Source organism: Arachis ipaensis, chromosome B1 (assembly GCF_059453495.1).
Source record: "Arachis ipaensis isolate K30076 ecotype BB chromosome B1, ASM5945349v1, whole genome shotgun sequence".
Taxonomy (NCBI): Eukaryota; Viridiplantae; Streptophyta; class Magnoliopsida; order Fabales; family Fabaceae; genus Arachis; species Arachis ipaensis.
Genome location: NC_142436.1, coordinates 55446193 through 55467159, shown reverse-complemented (window position 1 = coordinate 55467159; position 20967 = coordinate 55446193). Strand labels below are relative to the sequence as shown.

General features: G+C 37.6%; 2 protein-coding genes across 2 annotated transcripts; both read left to right on the top strand.

Annotated features, from left to right (window-relative positions):
- Window positions 1-16508: 16508 nt before the first annotated feature.
- LOC107606958 (uncharacterized) lies at window positions 16509-17606 on the top strand. Its single transcript, XM_016308957.1, has 2 exons — window positions 16509-16755; window positions 16840-17606. The coding sequence occupies exons 1-2, from the start codon at window positions 16509-16511 to the stop codon at window positions 17604-17606; spliced, it is 1014 nt and encodes a 337-aa protein (XP_016164443.1).
- A 2119-nt stretch (window positions 17607-19725) lies between these two features.
- Window positions 19726-20334, top strand: LOC107606978 (uncharacterized). Its single transcript, XM_016308973.1, has one exon. It carries the CDS (start codon window positions 19726-19728, stop codon window positions 20332-20334), a length of 609 nt encoding a protein of 202 aa, XP_016164459.1.
- The last annotated feature ends 633 nt before the right edge of the window (window positions 20335-20967 follow it).

Here is a 20967-nt window from a genome sequence, read left to right as displayed (position 1 = left end):
AGTTTGTTTCCATTTGCTCTTGCTATCATGAATTCTCATCACTTTGGCTATGAGTGTGGTTACAATTATGTTGTAGGGAGTAAAAGCTTCAATGAGAATGTGCATCAAGGATGGAAGAATCAAGGTTGGGAGGAGCCTCAAGCTTATGGACAATCTTCTTGGCAACAACCTCGTCCTGTCTCTTATAGGTATAATTCTACTCCTAATGCATATCAATCCAATAGCTATGATGGACCACCTTGTAGTTACCAACAAGCCCCACCATATGCTTATGAACCTTATCCTCAACATAACCCTCAACCATACTCACAAGCCCCTTTTCACCAACCACCTTTCTATGAGCCATATGAACCATACCAACAACCATATGAGCCATATGAACCACATATAGAACCACCACCTCAACACCTACAAGAACCACCTCCTCCATACTATTACCAAGATGAACCACCTCCAATGTATGCAAATTTTCAACCACAAGATGAATTTTACTCTTCACCACAACCTCCCATGGAAGAATATTCATGTCCATTGATCCAAGAGCAAGATGATCTTACTTATGCTAGCAAGTTGGAACAAGAATCAAGAGATCGCCTCAAGGAATCAATGGATTAGCTTCAAGCAACCATGGAGTATGTTGTGCAACAAGTGAAAAAATTGGAGAGTGTTGAACCGCCACAACCCTACCAAGAAGAACCACCTCCCTATTATGAACCCTTCCTCCAAAATAATGAACCTTCCTATCCACCCCAAGCCCCAATTTATGTTTCTCTCACTTTGCTACTTCAAGAACAAAGAGAAATGCAAAGGGAGGCACTAGAATCCATAGCCGCCTTGAATAAGGTGGTAAACCGATTAGCCTCCCAATGCTTGAGCACTCAAGGAACTCCCATAGTCACATGTGGATAATTGGTTGAAGAGCATAGCATGAAGGGGAGATTGGAAACTTTGGTGAAAAATGAGGATTGTTGCTTTGTGTTGGAATAATTGGAGGAACCTATGATTGATGAAGACGAGGAAGAAGTGGATGAAGATTTAGGAGATGCAGAGTCTCCATGGGAATCTAAGGTCATAGAAAATCCCTCCAACAAGATTGAAGTTGATGTTGAGGAGGAAAGTGCACATCCTCCAAAGCATATCCCATGTGAAGAATTGGATGGCATAGAGCAAGAATTGAGTTCCTTTGGAATTGAAGATCCAGCATCAAATCATCTTGGTGAAGAAGATAAAATTGATGAACAAATGGTTGAATTTGAGAAATCTTGTGAAGAGGTGGAGGTCCATAGAAGAAGAAGGATGGGAGTTGAATACGCTTTGCCAAGATCTTTGGAAGCTTCTTTGCCTAGGTTGTCACCTAATCCTACATTTGAGTGGGTGAAATTCACCTCTATTAGCTTTATTATCCCACTCAAATATGGCTTACTTGAAACGGATGGCCAACTTAGGGAACTTTGTGGGATGAAGCGTAAGAGAAAGATGTTTCGTGGTTGGCGTTGCAAAGCATGGTTCAATATGGTTGATACTTCAAGGGTTAAATACAAGGGTTAGACTAGTGCTTAATTAGGTAGGTCTAGAAGGATGTTTGGTCACTTTATTGAGAATTTATCATGCTTATCACCCGGATGGAACAATGATGATCAACTTGAAGATGGGTGTCAAAAAAAAGTGTGGGATCCCGGATCGCACAAGGAGAATTACTTTTGGGAGCCCATGGTTTGTGAAGAACTCCACCAAAGCTTAGAGATGTTAATTTTAAAGAATAGAGCTTATTGGAGATTCAAGCATTGGTGGATGTTCAAGGATGGATTCAAGCACAAGCCACCTTGAAAAGAGCTCCCCATAAGTCCAACTTAAGGACAATAAAAAAGTGCTAGGTGGGAGGCACCCCACCATGGTAAACTCTTTTCATTTTTTCTCTTTTATAAATGTTGGTAGAATAGGTTTAATTTCATATTTTGTTTTATTTGTTGAGTTTATTTGGTAGTTTAGCAAGTTGAATAAGGTTTTATGGTGTTTTAGTAGCTGTTTGGAGGTTTGGAATGCTTGGTTTGGTGCAAACACATGGAAAAAATTTTTGAAAAACAGAGCATAACCCATGCACACGCGTGCCTCACGCGTACGCGTGACCCAAGTATTTTCAACAATCCACGCGCACGCGTCATGCACGCGTACGCGTGGATTGCAAATTTTCACCTCCCAGCCAAAAACCTGAGAGTTGTGCCTGCACTATGTGAACATTGAGCCTGAGGCACAAACCAACCCACGCGTAAGCATGGAGGACGTGCACGCGTCTCCTCTCTGGTTTGCCATGCACGCGTACGCGTGACCCACACGTACGCGTCGCCTCTATTTCGCCACCACCCACGCGCACGCGTCACCTACACGTACGCGTGGATAGCCTTCTTTCATCATCTTCTTTTCTTCTCTTTTCATTTCTTTCCTTTTCCTTTCTTCTTCCCTTCTCCTACCCCTCATCTAACACTTCCAAACACCATTGATAACCATTTATTTTAGTTAGTTAATTAGTTAGTTAGTTAGTTAGTTAGTTAGTTTAATTTTCATTTCATTTTCTATTTTTCATACTAAGTGTTAGATTATTAATCTTGTTTACTGTTCACTACTGCTAGTCATTGATAAGATGTTATCTTAACATCGTTGTTGTTAATTGTCATTGTTGGATCCCTTGATTGAGGTTATATTTTGTTACTTGGTTTTGAGTTTTTCATGTTTGATATCTTTTCAGACCAAGTGAATGAGAATTGCCTTCAAGCATGTTAGATTTTTTTGAATTGCATGTTTGGCCACCATGTGATTTGAGTTATTTTCTTTGATTAGGCAACTTCTTGATGGATGTTGTGCATTTACCTTAATGTATTGTGTTTCATGATCATATACATCCATATGTTTTTGGCTTGAATGCTTTCACGCTTCTTTATTGCTTGTGTGATTGTTTTAACCTACGAGTCTAGAGCATCTCAAGCACATTAGGATGAGTGAAGTGCATGTTTCTTTTTGTGTAACTGTGACATAGTTCTTTTTATGCTAGTGTATTCTAGACCGCATGCATCTTGGAACTCACTCACTTTTCTTAATGTCACACATTGGGTCACTCATTTCATTCTAGTGATTTACCTCATTCCCACAATGTATGCTTCGATGCTTTTGCATTTACTTTTCTCACTATCCTGCCTTCTAATTTTAGGATGAGTCATTATAAACAAAAATGGAAGTGGGAGAAAGAACACGTAGTAATCGGTTGATCCACCAGCTGAAGGTGACAACGCAGAAAGTCACCGTATCCCCTTGCATCTCAAAATGCACCGAGGACGGTGCAAACTTTTAAGTGTGGGGAGGTCGTCCGACCGTTCAGCGTTCTTGGGTGACAAGTTTCTAATCCCAACACTTGTGCATTTCATTTTTTTAGGTCTTTTAGGATTCTTAGTTGCATATATGTATAATAAGCTTAGTCAAAATCATGATATTTTTCAAGAAAAACATTCTTAATAGGGCATTAACATCCCAATTGATTTGAGTAAAAACTTTTCAAAGAACTTGCTTGAATTATATCTTGTGGAACATGTTTTGAGCTAAGAACACACAACCTTATGAGTTTTGAGCCTAATAGTGTGGTTACATATTATTACTGATGAGGGAAAAATGATTCCACACAAACTTACCGGTAAGTGTACTAGGTTGCATCAAGTAGTAATAACTCACAAGAGTGAGGTCGATCCCATAGGGATTGATGGATTGAGCAACTTTAGTATGGTGATGAATTTAGTTAAGCGAATATTTGATGATTTGAGTGAAACTTGATTAACAGAAGTAAAATTGCAAGAAAATAAAAGGGAGAAGGTAAATTGACAAAATCTTAAAGTGTAGAAGAAGTAAATTGCAGAAACTTAAAGTGCAAGAAAGTAAACAAGCTGAAACTTAAAGTGCAAGAAAGGTAAATAACTGAAACTTAAAGTACAAGAAATTTAAATTGCTGAATCTAAATTGACAGGAAACTTAAATTGCTTCAAGAATAAAGGGATTTGGGTACTAGGATTCAAAATTGAGCTGGAAAATATAAATTGAAGTAAATCAGAGAACTATGAAATGAAGAGATTCAGATCAGGGTCTCAATAGCAAAACAGAAATAGCAAATTGCAGATGAATTCAAAACAGCAAGGAAACTTAGATCAATTCTGAAATCCTAAAGAAAAATTGACAAATTCAGTGAAGTAATAAATACAGAAAGAAAGCCTAGAGCTCAATTGCTCTCTTGTCAAAACAGAAAAGATTAGATTGAAGAAGAAAGAAAATGAAACTTCGAAGAAAAGGAAACCCAGATCTGATCTCAAGCTCTAAAATTCTAAAAAGAAAATTACAAGAGAAAAAGAAAAGTAAAAGAAAAGCGTGAAGTAAAAGTCTCTTTTTCAAATCAAATTTGATCCTATTTATACATTTTCTATTTTCAGTCATTGAGCACTTGGAGTGGGCTTTTGGATTTGGCCTTGAAGAAGTGGATCCGTGTGACAATTGTTTGAAGTGGGTCAGGGGTACTTGTTGATGCTCTCAGTGGAGCGCTCCGTTGAGTTAATGAGTGCTACGTTCCTTTCTCATTTGGTGCACCAATTGCCTCCCTTAGCGCTCTCTTTATGAGTGCTGCGCTAGCTATTTGAGTGCTACCCTTTGGTGCGCTTCTCCTCACTGGCGCTCCTTTATTGAGCATTACGCTCGTTCTTCAAGCGCTGCACCATTTGGTGTGCATTTTCTTCAACTGGCGCTCCCTTAGTGAGCGCCCGGTTAGCTATTCAAGCGCTGCTTAGTGCATAGGATGGCCTTCCAACTTGAAATTCACGAAAAAGTTAACTTAGTGAGCGTGGCGTTCACTTTGGAAGTGAACGCTACTCCAAAATGTTGCTGAGCGTGGCGTTCTCTTTGTGAACGTAATGCTTCTTTGATTTGCCTCCTCCTTTCTTTATTTCTTCACCTACAAGCAACCAAACAAGCAATCAAAGTCTCACCAAAATCACAAGTCCTTGCATCATTCATAAGATCAATTAATTCTAGCATAAACCTTATGATTTTGTGTAAAATAAATGATGTTTGATTGATTCAAAATGATCATGAAATTCCACTCCAATCACTTACTTATTGTGCAAGAAAGTGCATAAAACATAATGAAACAAGTGAAAAATGCTTGTAAAACTAGCATAAGATGACTTGTCATCAATAACCACTTATCTTCCTTCTTGTGTGCATTATTCTCTTTCTATGATTGTAATCTTTGATTTGTTTAATTCTTTATGTCTATTATTTTGTGTATACATGAATTTATATGATTGAGGCCATCATTTCATTTAGCTCACTTACCCAAATAGCCTACCTTTTATCTTCCATTGTTAGCCAATTTGAGCCTACGATTAACCCCTTGTTCTCAATTTTAGCCCATTACAAGCCTTAAAGTGAAAAATAATAAATGCCCTTTATTTAGATCTTTGATTAGCTTAGGCTAGTGAGTGTGTGTATCATTCAAGTATGGGGAAACTTGAGACATTGGTTGGGATAAAAGGTGTTTTGCATTTCTATATTTGGGAATTAGGTGCATACTCATGTATTGATTAAATGTATAGACCTTATGCATTGATGTTCTTGTATATAGTTTGAAAGAAATAAAAATGAGAAAAACAAAAGAAAAAGAAAAAGAAAAAAAGGAGAAAAAGAAAAAAAATGAGAAAATAAAAGGAAAAAAATAGAAAAAGAAAGAAAAGAAAAAGAAAAATAATAAAAAGGGGACAAAATACCCCAAAGTGAAGCTCAATAATAATCAATGCATATGAATTATGATCAAGAAAAGAATGTATGAGTATGTAAAAAAGTGAAGAATGGGTATTTAGGTTAGCTTTGAATTGTATAGGTTGTCATAGGTTAGGTGGGAAGTTTAAGTTAATCAAAGATTCAAATTTCAAGTCCACTTGACCAAATATGCATCCTACCTTGACCCTAGCCCCATTACAACCTATGAAAAGACCTCATGATAATTGTATGCATGCACGGAATATTTGTTGATTGTTAGATGAAAACAAATCTTGGAAAGCATGATTAGGGGAGAATTGAGTGAATCAACCCTAAACACTTGAGCGACTAGAGTGCAAACACTACCGGTGAGGGTTCGATTGCTCAATTACATGTTTTCACCTACAATCATCACTTTTTTTGCAAGTTTGTAAAATCTTTAATAACTCAATTCAATTGTGGTTTGGCTTGGTTGATTAATACATTTAGCCCTTATGCGTATATATGTATTCTCGAGAGTTGATTTATTTTGACCAAGAAATTACATTCATTTAGATAGTTGCATATATATAGATTGCATCTAGTTAGTTTACATTGAATAAATGTTGATACCCTTTGTTTTCTCTTGATTCTAGCATGAGAACATGCTATGGTTTAAGTGTTGGGAGGTTGATAAACCCCATTTTTAGGGTTTATCTTGTGCTTAATTTAGGAGATTTTATCACCTTTTCTCACATTTATCAAAGGAAATAGCATAGTTTCATGATTGTCTCCTAATTTGTGCTCAAATGTGAAAACATGCTTTTTAGGCCTTAATTGACTAAATTTAATTCACCTATATTTCTATTAGATGCCTTGATGTGTTTGTTAGTGAATTCAGGATAGAAAGGCTAGGAATGGATCAAAGGGATGAAGAGGAAAAGCATGCAAGTGGAGAACTCATGAAGAAACAAGGATTTGGGATGCTGAGATCGATGCCCACGCGAAGCATATGCGCACGCGTGGAATGTGAGGTCGCATGGTGACGCGTACGCGTACATGATGCGTACGCATGGATAGCAAACTGTCAAGCGATGCGTACGCGTGACCTACGCGTACGCGTCGATGCTTGCACGTGACTCACTTAAAGGAAAAACGCTGGGGGCGAATTCTGGGCTTCCCAAGCCCAAATCCAACTCACTTTCTGAGCCTATTTACATGAAGAAGTCAAAGGGGATCATACATGAGACACCATTAGATAGTTTTAGTTACAGTTAGTTTCTAGAGAGAGAAGCTCCCTCTTCTCTCTAGAATTAGGATTAGGTTTAGGTTAATTTCTTCTTCTAGATCTAGATTTACTTCTTCTCTTGCTCCAATTTTCCTGTTGCTTTATGAATTCTTATGTAGATCTCTATTTCTCTTTCAATGAAATTTATGATTTTCATGTCTTTTCATGTTGCTTTGATTTTCTATTATGGATCTATTGCCTTTGTAGTTAGATCTCTCTTTAATTCTTGCAATTCATGTTGTTTACCTTTATTGTCTTCTATGTGTTTGTTGAAATACTTCTTTTAGTTATGAGTTAGATCTTTCTCCTTTTGGCTTTGGTTGAGTAATTTGTGACTCTTGAGTTATCAAACTCTTTTGTTGATTGATAATTAGAAGTTGCTAATTGACTTGAATTCTACTAAAGCTAGTCTTTCCTTTGCGATTTGGCTAGGACTTGTGGAATCAAGTTAATTCATCCACTTGACTTTCCTTCATAGTTAGAGGTTAATAAGTGGGAGCAATGGACATTGATGTCACAATTGAGGAGGATAGGACTTCTAGTTCTCATACCTTGCCAAGTGCTTTGTTAGTTGTTAGTTTATTTCCTTTGCCATTTATATTTCTTGTCTATTATCTCAAAAACCCCAAAACATACTTCATAGCCAATAACAAGAACACTTTATTGCAATTCCTAGGGAGAACGACCCGAGGTTTGAATACTTCGGTTATTATTTTTAGGGGTTTGTTTTAGTGACAACCAAATTTTTGTATGAAAGGATTATTGTTGGTTTAGAGACTATACTTGCAACGAGAATTCATTTGTGAAATTCTATACCATACAAAAATCCATTCATCACACACACTCATGCATTCTTTCAATTCATATCCCACATGCATTATTCTTATTGCTTTACTTTGGGGTATTTTGTCCCCTTATTATTGCTTTCTTTTTTTTCTTTTTCTTTTGTTTTCTTCTTTTTTTTTCTTTTTTTCTCTTTTTTTATAGCATAATATATATAAGAAAGACTAATGCATATGGTTCAACATTTAATGCATGAGTATGTACCCAATTCCCAAGATTTTCAATGAGAATATACTTTTATCTCAACCAATATTCCCATGCTTTCCCACACTTGAATGATACACACTCTCACTATCCTAAGCTAATCAAAGATCCAAATAAGGAAAGTTTATTGGTTTTCACATAGGAGTAATGATGTGCTAAAATAAGGAACAAAAGGGAATTAAAATAGGCTCAAAGTTGGTTAACAAAAGAAGATAAAAGGGTAAGCTATTTGGATAAGTAAGCTAAATAAAATGATAGCCTCAATCATATAAATGCATATATACATCAAACAATGGACATAAAGAATCAAACAAATCAAATATTACGATCATAAAAAGAGAATAACACACACAAGAATGGAAGTAGTGGTTATATGATGTAACCACACAATTAGGCTCAAAACTCACATGCTTGTATGTTCTTAGCTCAAAAACATGTTCCACAATATTTTTTCAAACAAGTTTCAATGAAACAAATATCAACTCAAATTAATTAGGATATCAATGCCATATTAAGAAAGTTTTTCTTGGAAAATTTTATTATTTTAACTAAGCTTATTATTTATATGAAAGAAAATGCAATAAACTAAGAAGAATGCAATTAAAGCTCTAAAATATATACAGACTAAGAAAAAAATGTGCAAGTGTTTGGGATTAGAATTTGTCACCCAAGATTGTCGATCGGTGATGACCTCCCTACACTTATAGGTTTGCACGGTCCTCCGTACATTCAAAGGTGAGTAAGGGGGTATGGCAACTTCACGAGTTGCCACTTTCAGCTGGTGGATCAACTGGTTACTGCATGCTCTTTTTTCCGCTTCCCTTGTTGCTAATGCTGAATCATCCTAAAAGATAGAAAATAGGATGGCAATACAAGTAAATGCAAAAGCAAGGAAGTATAGATTGTTGGAATGAGGTGATGAATCGCTAAAATGAAGAAAACAAGTGTGTGAATTCTAAGTTGCATGGTTTAGAATGCACACACTAGCAAAGAAAGCTATGTCACAATTACGCAAAAAAAAGCATGCACTTCACTCATTCTTGTGTGCTTGAAATACTTTAAAAAAGTACTTTAGGAGCATAAAAGCATTCAAGCAATAATCAAGCAATTGTGAATTGGATAATGGAGGAAAGTTTGTTTGCAACAACTAATTGACATGAAGTGGAAAACATGGCAAGCATAGTCCACAAAGCTTAAAAAGCTCAAAAAATGTCACTAGATGAGCTTACGATCAAATTTCACAATTCCTTAATTTCAATGCATCAACTGTGTGACTTAAATAAAAATCAATCATAGCAAGCATCACCTAACAAAAAAAAAAATGCATCAACTAAAAACAAATTGCCTAATGATAGATAGTGAATTCAAATTACATCGTAGCTACAACATGCAATTTCGAAATCCAACAAGATTCATGAAGGCGTTATCATAAGTACTTGGTATGTACAAATATTCAATCATCCAAAACTCAATACCAAGTAACAAAGTATGACCTCAATATCAACAATAAATAGCAACAATAATTTAGCAGCAATATTTCAACACAACCAGTAAATCAAATCAATAATCCAACACTTAGCACTAAAATAGAAAATTAAACAGAAAATTAAACTAACTAATTAAATAACTAACTAACTAACTAACTAACAAAATAACTAACAAAGATGAAGGTGGATGATGAATGCTAGTGGTGGATGGTAGTTGTTGGAGGGAAAGAAGAGGGGAGAGGAGAAAAAAAAGAAAAGAAATAGAGATAAGAGAAAAAAAGATGTAGGATGGTGTGAGAAGAGAGTTGTGCGTACGCACACATGTCCGTGCATACGCACAAAGGGTGTAAAATGGGGGGTTGTGCGCACGCACGAGAATGTGCGAGCGCTCTGGGCAGAGGGTGAAAATCAGCTTGTATGTACGCATATATGTGTGCGCACGCACACTAAGTGTTTTTTTTTTTGGAATATAGAGCGTCAAAATTTAACGCCCAATTCGATAACTGTGCATATGCAGAAGAAGCGAAAACAAAGGAGGCACAAATGCACAAAGGTGTGCGAGCGCTCCCAACAGAAGGGTGCAAACGAGTGTGCGTACGCACAGCTGAGTGCGTACGCATAAGGTGCAGAACTGGGTTGTTGTACATACGCACAGGTGTGTGCACACGTACATGCTCTATTTTTTCCAAAAATTTTAGTACCTCTAAGGCATCAAACATGACATCTAAAATAGCTTTTCAAACCCAAAACATATTATTCCTCAAACACACATGATCAAAACATAACTAAACTAAGCCTAGAGTTCAATTAAACTAAGCTAACTAAGAAAAACAAAATGCACTAAACAAAAGCTAAAGAAGAAAAGAGTTAGAAGAATGTTACCATGGTGGGGTGTCTCCCACCTAGCACTTTTATTTATTATTTTTAAGTTAGACAATTGGGAGAGCCTTTGCTATGGAGGCTTGTTCTTGACTTTTCCACCAATGCTTGAATTTCCAATGTCCTCTGGCATCCCAATCATAACCATTAACAAAAACAAAAGATAACCAAAAAGCAAGCTATTTACATACTAACATATTTACAATAGCCAATAATACAACATCATTGCAATTCCATGGCAACGACGCCAAAAACTTGATGAATAGCCGAAAGTGGGTTAGGAATTTTTCGCAAAATAGAATTAGCATTGCAAGTATAGTCCCAACCCAACAATCAACTAACATCAAAGTTTAAATATAGAATTTGTCACAATTCAAATCAAAATAACCAAGAGTATTTAAACTCCCGGGTCGTTCTCCCTAGGAATTGTAATAGAGTGCTCAATTATTGGCTATGAGGGGACAAAGGATTTGATGGCAAGAGGCAAGAAATGTAAATAGCAAGGAATTAAAGAGAAAGCATGCAAGGAATTAAATGGAAAGCAATTAAAGCAATTAAAGCAATAAAAATGAAAATTAAATGGCAAAAGGGAACTCTTGGCAAGGGTTGAGAGTTAAGGTTACCTATCCTAACCATTGACCACAAATATGTGATGATTATGAAGAGTCAATCCTATTTAGTCAACCCTAACATCGAGGATAAGTCAAATAGGCATAATTGATCTCAATCCATAAGTCCTAGCCAACTCACCAATTAACTTAGTGAAAGACTAGTGTTAATGGAAACTAAATCAACTAACTACCTTAATATATCAATCAAGAATGGACATCAATGACTCAAGGTCACCAAAGTTCTCAATTCGAAGCTAAGAGTGTGGAAAACTATACTAAGACTAAGCCAAACATTTTATAAAACACTTGGTGTGCATGAAAATAAAAGCATATTAAATTGCAATAAAAATAAAATCTAAAACTACCAAATGTAAGAATATAATAATAGCAACTCAATTAAATAACAATAACCATAAAAATATCAAATTTCATTAAATGAAAATTAAAATCAACAAAGGTTCATAAACATAAAAGTGGCAAAATTGAGAAAATAACAAAAGAAATGAAGAGGATCAAAACAAGAGAGCATGAAATTATAAATGAAACTATACTAAAATAAGAATTAAAGACTAAAATTAAAGAGAAATTAAGCTAAAAACCTTAAATTCTAGAGAGAAGGGGGAGCTTCTCTCTCTAGAAAACAACCCTAAAACATGATAAAACCTAAACCTAATTGTTTCCCCTTGTTTCCTCTTGAATTAGGGTTGAAATAGCTTCAAAAATGAGTTAGATTGGATTCTGGAGGCGCAAAATTCGCTGTCAGGGAGTCGCAATTAAGGAAGTCACGTGTCAGGACTTGTGCGTACGCACAGGTGTGTGAGTACGCACACTTGCTGATTTTCTTTTTGTGCGTTAGCACAAGTGTGTGTGTATGCACACCCAAACTCCAGGTCTATTATAGAGATATACATATCATTTTGAAGCCGCGGATGTTAGCTTTCCAATGTCGCTAGAACCGTGTCATTTGGACCTCTATAGCTCAAGTTATGATCAATTTAGTACTGAGAGGTCAGGATTGACAGCTTTACGAATCCTTCATTTCTTGAATTCTCCCATTTTCAAGCTTTCCTTCCTCACTTCTTCAATCCATATTTTCTTTCAAAACCTTAAATCACTCAACAAACAGATCAAGGCATCAAATGGAATTAAAGTGAATAAAATTTAGCAATTTTAGAGCCTAAATGTTGTCACTTTTAAGCATAATTTAGGGAGAATTTACAAAACCATACTGTTTCATTGAATAAGTGTAGGAAAAGTTGATAAAATTTATCCAATTAGAGTAAATAAATACCATGAAATGTGAATTTATCAGGCCCAAAATTGGGCCAAATGGGCCAAAAATGCTAACGGGTTGGACCGGCCCCAAGTTGGGCTCAAGCTTATCATATATAAGTTCATTAATGAGCCCAATTCAGCTCATAACACACACACACAACTAAACTTAGCAGATGGGAATTGAGATAGAGGAAGGAGAAGAAACACTATTCACTCCTCTCTTCAATTGATCATAACTTGAGCTACGGAGTTCCGATTCACGTGCCGTCGGCGGCTACGCGAAGTCTCGTCAAGCCCGTTAGTTCTATCTAACCTTTGTTGGTAAGATTTTGAATTTCACTCCATATTCTGCTATTCTAAGAATTTAAAAAATTTAGGTTTAATTTTTGAGAGATTTTTGTGATTTTGGGTATTTAGGTACACTCTACCACTTGGTTGCTATTGGGTTTTGCTCCCAAAAATGTTGGGTAAGGTAAGCTTGCTCTTATCCCTTTTGAATTTGTTTAGGAAGCCTAGGTATTAATTTGTAGTAAATTAATATGTATAGCTTGAAAAATTTGATTGTTGATTCTTGTTGGGGTTTATTGGTGATATGTTGGTGATTTGAGGCTTGAATTGGACTCAACTTGGTATATTATGCATATTGGGAATCAGCCAAGGTATGGTTTTGGTTTTCTCTATGTAATATGTAATATTTTAGGACACTTAGGCTAGTGGACCTTAGGATAGGATTGAATTTGGTTGTTGACAGTTGTCAAATTGATAATGTGTGATGTTAATGCTTGTGATGGTTTTAATGACTTGTGATGGGAATTGTTGATGTTGAGGTTGGATTATTATAATTTTGAGAATTTTTTATGTGGTATGATAAATTATGCTTATGAGTAGTGAGATTGTGTTCAAGTTGTTAATATTGGAATATTGATGTACAAATTGTAGAATTGTTGAGTTTATGAAGGAAGAATTGATTGATATAGGTGTTGAATTGGTTGAATTGTGATGGAAAGGTAAAGTATAGCATTTAATAGTGTTTTATGGTGAAATTTAATCGGCTTTGATTTGGTTTGGTTGTGAAGTTTGAAAGTTTGAGAACCTAGTTAATTTTTGGTAAAAACCAACTTTTAGTGAACTTTGACGGATCATAACTTGAGCCCCTGATTTTGAAATTGGTTAGAAATTGTTTTAAATTAAAGATGATTCAAAGGTTGATGTAAAGTTTGAGAAAAATAGATTTTTGTAGAGGACGTTATGAAAGTTTAAAGTTTAGTGTTTAAAATTGAATTCTGCAACTTTAAAAATTTTCTAAGTCTGGTGAGGGTCGCATACGCGACACAGTGCACGCGATGCGACCAACCTATTCGGGTTGGGTACATTGCGTACATAGGCAATGCAAGCGTACTCAAGCTAGCAGAATTCTAATCCTTGCGTACGCGACATGGTGCACGCAATGCGACCAACCCATTTGGGTTGGGCATCTCGTGTACACGGGCATTGCATGTGTACGCGAGCTATAAAAAATGTAACCCTTGCGTATACAAACTTTAACACGCGATGCGAGCAACCCATTCGGGTTGGAACACTTGTGTACGCAAGCAGGGGTCGCATACGCGACCACCCTTTTTTCAATAGCATGCGTACGCGAGACAGGGGCTTGTGTAGGTGAGCCCCCTATTTTGCTAAAAAATTATTTTTTTTTCATTTTTAAGGGTTCTCTAACTTTCTAAACTTCCTTCAAATGCTGTTTAAGAGTATTATCTAGTAATTAGGTTCCAATATTACTAAAGATGAGTTAGTGACTTATTTTATTAAAATTCTACATGAATTTAGAAGACGGAGACTTAGGTTTCTGGAATACTAAAGATGGATTAGTTGAGTGAGATGGTGGAGTACTGTAATGATGATTGAAATGATGAATTTGTGAATTTCGGATTGATGATGTTGAGACGAGTCTAGGACTCGGAGATGATAGAGTACTGAAAATGATTTCTGAAAACTACCGATACACTGTTTTATACTGAGGTTGTTGAGATACTATGTGCTTGGCAAGGACGGTGGTTAATCCCGCTTGTCGCAGCAGCGGCGTCGGCGTCGGCGTAAGGACGGTGGTTAATCCCGCTTACTTTAAGATGTGAGGTTTGTGGCATAGTATCCCGCTCGCATCCTATTGGATCATAGGAGTGTGCCCGGCACTATATCCGTGGAAGGTTCCCGTAGCTATATACATTATCAAAAGGCGACATTTCCATGGGAATATGTCAGTTTGGCAGTTGAATCGACGATGTGATATCACAGCCAAATAGGATATACATTCATCATGTGCGTATTTTATATGTTTGCTTGCTTTCCCGACTTGCATTTTTTCCTAATTGTATAACATGCTTAGTTGTTTCTTGAATTACTTGATATACATGATTATTCTTGTGTTTTACTTGCATTGCCATTACTTGTGTTTTCTGTTGGGATTGAGGAGGATCGATAGGCGGTGGCGATGTGATTGCTTGGTGGTTAGGCTGGCGAAGGCTGTGGGACAGCGGTGTAAATGTTAGATTAAAAAATCCCTAAGTTAGATCCCCTTATTTCATTATGGTTTGAAAATGATTGTTTTAAATTTAGTTATGCTTTAAGTTGAATCTCATGATTGATATGAAGCTCTAGGATTGCCTCTGGCGTCCCGGAGTCTTATATCTTACATTACTAGGCACTATTACCATACTGAGAACCTCCGGTTCTCATGTCATATTGTGTTATTGTTTTTCAGATGCAGGTCGTAACCCACCTCGGTGAGTTACGTGATGGTGACAGAGCGGAGGATCTCGATCCCATGTTGGAGTCATTTTGGATATTTTGAACTATACTCTCACTTTTGTATTATATTTTGCTTTAGAGGCTTACTTTGAGAGAGATATGTCGTATACTATTTTAACTTCCAAAACTCTGTATGTCTATATATAACTAGTCGGCTCATACTCCGCGGGCTGCGACTAGTTTCTTTATGACTATTTTATTCATATCTCTTTATATGCTTCATTATCTTTTATCTATATCTTGTGCCTTAAGTTTGTAGCTTCGTGTGAGCATTTCACGCTTTTGTAATTCTGTTTTTTAGCTTATTTCTTCATCAGGCTTCTAGAATTACTACTTCTTTCTATATATATTATTGTATAAGCCTTAGAATTATCGTGACCTTTAATTAACCTTTGCTTTACGGCATGAGGTAAGGATTAGGGTAATTTGGATGTTACATTTAGTGGTATCAGAGCGGTTCGTTCTCGTGAGCCTGAGGGATGGACCAATTGTGCTTCATTGCATACTCTGTGTCTTTTTCTTTCATGCTATTGAGGTTATCTGTTTGATATATGCATAACATGCTTATTTGTGAGTGACTTTTTGGGATAATTGAAGCACTAGGCTTTGGATATTGAGACTGATCACCTGGATATCGATTGTTTAGTATAGACAGGAACCCTAGTGGCTACTCGCAGACGAGGTCATACTCATACAGGGGGAGGAACTGAGAATGATCGACCGGACGACAACCATGCCGAGTTCATGGCGGCGATGGCCTACTTGGCTAATCTTATGGAAGAAAATGCTGCTGCGACTTTGCAAGTTGTGGAGAGATTGGGCCAACCGGCGGGAAACGGAAACGGTAATGGAAGTGAGAAGGGAAATGGGAAAGGATACGATAATGACTTGGGAGGTGCTCCGATGACATTGGCTTTGTTTCTCAAGGTTCATCCACCGATTTTTAGATGTTCGACCAACTCTACTGAAGCAGACAATTGGTTCCAAGCGATGGAGCGTGCGTTACAAGCCCAGCATGTTCCGAACAACCAATTTTTGGAGTTTGTGATATATCAACTTTTAGGAGAGGCTTAGCACTAGTGGCAAGGAGAATGCCGATTACTGAAGCTTCAGAATGCAGAAATTTCTTGGGATGTATTTCAAATGGCTTTCTACAAAAAATACTTTCCTGAATTAGTAAGGGAGGCTAGGGAGTTGGAGCTTATGCAGCTGAAGCAAGGCTTACTATCCGTGGCTGATTACACTTGCCAGTTCAAGGAGCTCTATAGATTCTCTAAGGTATATCAAGGTGCCCCGGAGTCCTATGAGAGCTGAAAATGTATTAAGTACCAAGGGGGCTTGAGGGACAATATCATGACGGCTGTAGCTCCTTTGGAGATTCGGATCTTTTCCAAACTTGTGAATAAGGCAAAAGTTGTGGAGGAGTGTGCGAAGAAAGTGGCATCATCAAGAGATACTCGCAGAGGAAATAAAAATCAGGGGAATGGAAAATACTTTCAACTAAGAGCTCAAAACTTCAAGAGAGGAGGGCATGTACCTCAAGGTCAAGGGGACTTTAGGAGGAACAACTACGATCAGTACCAGCATGTCATAGGGAGAGGTAATTAGAGTAATGCTTCTCCAGACTCAATTTGTAACCGTTGCGAGCATTTTCGCCTTTATGATTTGTGCAAGCAGGGTATAGGTGGATGCTTTACCTGTGGATTGCCTGGACACATGGCGAAGAATTGCCCTCGTAAGAGGACTCTGAATGTGGGCCAGAACCAGCAAGGTCGGGTGTTTGCTGTGAATGCCCAGGATGCTGCAAAGTCGGATCCGTTGATGAGAGATAACTGTTTATTTGGTGAGAAAACATTGGTTGTAATATATGATACTGGAGCCTCGCATTCGTTTATTGCATTAGATAAAATTGAGGAACTAGGATTGAAAGTGTCAGAATTAGCATTTAATTTGCATGTGCATACTCCGTATCAAATGGTTATGACTAAGTTAGGCTGTAGGCAAGTATCCTTCAAGCTTGTGGATAGAGAATTTATTCATGACTTAATATATTTGCCAATGGTTGGGTTGGAGTTGATTTTGGGGTTTGATTGGTTATCAAATAATTGGGTATTGTTGGATTTCTTTGAGCGATCAATTTGGTTTATGCAGGAAGGAGAAGGAGGAGTAGTGATAGTAGAGGGTTATTACCTAAACTCTGTTTTGGTAAATTATAGTGGGGAAGAATGTCAGGGGTATATATTGTTGGCTGCGAATAAGTTAGGTGATGAGCAGAGGTTAGATCAAATTTCAGTAGTTAAAGACTTTTCTGAAGTATTTCCTGAAGATATTCCTGAATTTTTACCTCAAAGCGAGATTGAGTTTGCTATTGACTTGGTACGGAGAGCCGGACCAGTCTCAATTGCGCCGTACCGAATGGCTCCGATAGAGCTGGCTGAACTTAAGACTTAGTTGGAAGAGCTTCTGAATAAGAGGTTCATTCGACCGAGTGTATCTCTGTGGGAGCGCTAATTTTATTGGTGAAGAAGAAGGATGGAAGAATACGACTCTGCGTAGATTACCGACAGTTAAACAAAAAGACTATAAAGAACAAGTATCCGTTGCCTAGGATAGATGACCTCATGGATCAGTTGCAAGGAGCTGGAGTATTTTCAAAAATTGATTTAAGATCTAGTTATCATCAGATTAGGGTGAAGGAGGATGACATTTTGAAAACTGAATTTAGGACGCGCTATGGACATTACAAGTTTGTGGTGATGTCCTTTGGGTTGACGAATACACCTGCTATGTTCATGGATTACATAAACAGAGTATTTTGTCCCTTTTTAGACAAATTTGTGGTAGTATTCGTAGATGACATTCTGGTTTATTCTAAGACGGCGAAAGAGCATGAAGAGCATCTGAGGATTGTGCTACAAGTTCTGAAGGAGTGGAAATTGTATGCTAAGTTGTCCAAATGCGAATTCTGGAAGGAAGAAGTGAATTTCTTAGGACATGTAATGAGTAAAGGAGGGATAGTAGTTGATCCTTCAAAAGTTGAGGCGGTGATGGAATGGGAAAGACCGACGATAGTGACTGAGGTCAGAAGATTCTTGGGGGTTGCTGGATATTACAGGAGGTACATTCACAGGTTCTCACAAATTGCACTATCAATGACTAAGTTAACAAGGAAAGAGACATCGTTTGTGTGGACGGCAGAGTGTAAGGACAGATTTCAAGCCTTAAAGGATAAATTAACTTCAGCGCCTGTTTTGATTCTGCCGGAACCACACGAGCCTTTTGAAGTGTACTATGATACTTCGTTGAAGGATTTGGGTTGCGTGTTGATACAACACTGGAATGTGGTGGCTTACGCATCGTGTCAGCTGAGATCACATGAGGTGAATTACCCAACTCATGACTTGGATATGGCAGCGATTGTGTTTGCGTTGAAGATTTGGAGGCACTACTTGTACGGAGTAAGATTTAGAGTCTTTTCTGATCACAAGAGTCTTAAGATATCTTTAATCAGAAAGATCTCAATATGCGTCAGAGAAGGTGGATGGAGCTTCTGAAAGATTATGATTTTGAACTGAGTTATCACCCTGGAAAGGCGAATGTTGTGCCGGATGCATTGAGTCGGAAGTCTTTGATGATCGCTTGGATGAGGATCAAAGAGGAGGAATTAGTAGATAAATTCGCATAACTCAAGTTGGATATTGGTGAACTTGCCAGAATAGCTTGTTTGAACCAATTGCAAATTTCAAGTACCTTTAAGTCAAGAATTCATGGGGCTTAGCAAGACAAACAAGAACTTCAGCAATTATTTCAACCGAGTGGCAAGAAGAGGCATGGAGAGTTTACTAAGGATGATGAAGGGTTGTGGAGGTATAAGGGAAGAATTTGTATGTTGAATGTTGGAAGTTTGAGACAAGAGTTGTTGTCAGAAGCTCATAACAGCGGGTTTTCTATTCATCCAGGAAGTACGAAGATGTACTATAATCTAAAGAAGATATTCTGGTGGCTTGGGATGAAGAATGATGTAGTTACAGTTGTATCTAAGTGTCTGACGTGTTAGAAGGTGAAGATAGAACCCCAGAGATTGTCAGGAATGTTACAGCCACTTGAGATTCCTCAGTGGAAGTGGAAAGGACTTTTGTGTCCGGTTTGCTGAGGACTAGGTCGGAATTTGATGCGGTTTAGGTGATCGTGGATTGCTTAACCATGTCCACTCATATTCTGCCTATCCGAGTGAACTACTCTTTAGAGAAATTTGCAAGGTTGTACATCAAAGAGATTGTAAGGTTGCACGGTGTGCTTAAGACGATAGTTTTGGATTGTGATCCCTGATTCACCTCAAGGTTTTGGGGAGCTTTTCAAAGAGTTTTCGGTATGAGACTATGTCTCAACACGACATATCATCCGCAAACGGATGGATAGTCGGAAAGGACTATTCAGACATTTGAGGATATGCTAAGGGCATGTGTCTTGGATCAACCGGGAAGTTAGGACCGTTACGTGCCATTCATGGAGTTTGCGTACAACAACAGCTTTCATGTGAGCATTGGGATGGCTTCGTATGAGACCTTGTATGGACGAAATTGCCCAGTCTCCACTGTGTTGGTATGAAGCCAGTGAATCGAGTGTGTTGGGTCCTGATTTGGTAGAAGAGACTACTGAGAAGATTAAAAAGATTCGAGCTAGAATTTTAACTGCACAAAGCCGACAGAAGAGCTATGCAGATCAGAGAAGGAAATCGTTAGAATTTGAAGTGGGCGAGCATGTATTTCTGAGTGTTACTCCAACAACTGGGATTGGAAGAGCAATTAAAACGAAGAAGTTGAATCCGAGGTATATAAGGCCGTTTGAGATTTTGAGACAATTCGGGCTGGTGGCATATCAAGTAGCCTTGCCACCGCGTTTGTCTAACTTACATGACGTATTCCACATGTCAAAACTCCGTAAGTACACGTCTGATGCGGCTCATGTCTTAGAGTCCAAATCGGTCGAGCTGAAAGAGAACTTGACTTTTCAAGTAACATCGATGCGGATTGACGACACTAGTATGAAGAAGTTGCGTGGAAAGGAGGTTCTGTTGGTTAAAGTGGCTTGGAGAATAGCGGGAGTGGAAGAGCACACTTGGGAATTGGAGTTCGAGATGCGGAAGGATTATCCCAAGCTATTCTCACGTAATCACTAAATTTTGGGGACAAAATTTCTTATTTAGTAGGGAGAATATAAGAACCGTAACTAATTAACCGCTTAATTAAATTAAATTACTTGCCCAAAATAGGATCCAAAAATTTAGAATGTTAATTAGAAAATTTAAATACGACATTTGGACTCAGTATATTTTTCTGAGTTGGAAAATGTAATTTTCTGCGAAAAATTGTGTAAAAATCCATACTGGTAAATTAACTGGCAGTACCGGCTTAAATCTGTCTGGTACTGTATGAGAATGATAAAAACAGAAGAAAAGCTTAAGAAAACAATTAGAATTAAAAACCGGGTACTAATTTTAAAGGTTTAGCACAAAATTGGGCCAAACGAGCCAAAAACGCTAAAGGATTAGATCGGGCCCAAATGGGGCCCAAGCCCAACATATATACATTCATTAATGAGCCCAATTCAGCTCATAACTCACACACACACTAAACCTAGCGGCTGAGAATTGAGAGAGAGGAAGGAGAAGAAATACTATTCACTCCTCTCTTCAATTGACCATAACTTGAGCTACGGAGCTCCGATTCGAGCCCGTTAGTTCTATCTAACCTTTGTTGGTAAGATTTCGAATTTCATTCCCAATTATTCTGTTCCAAGAATTTTGAAATTT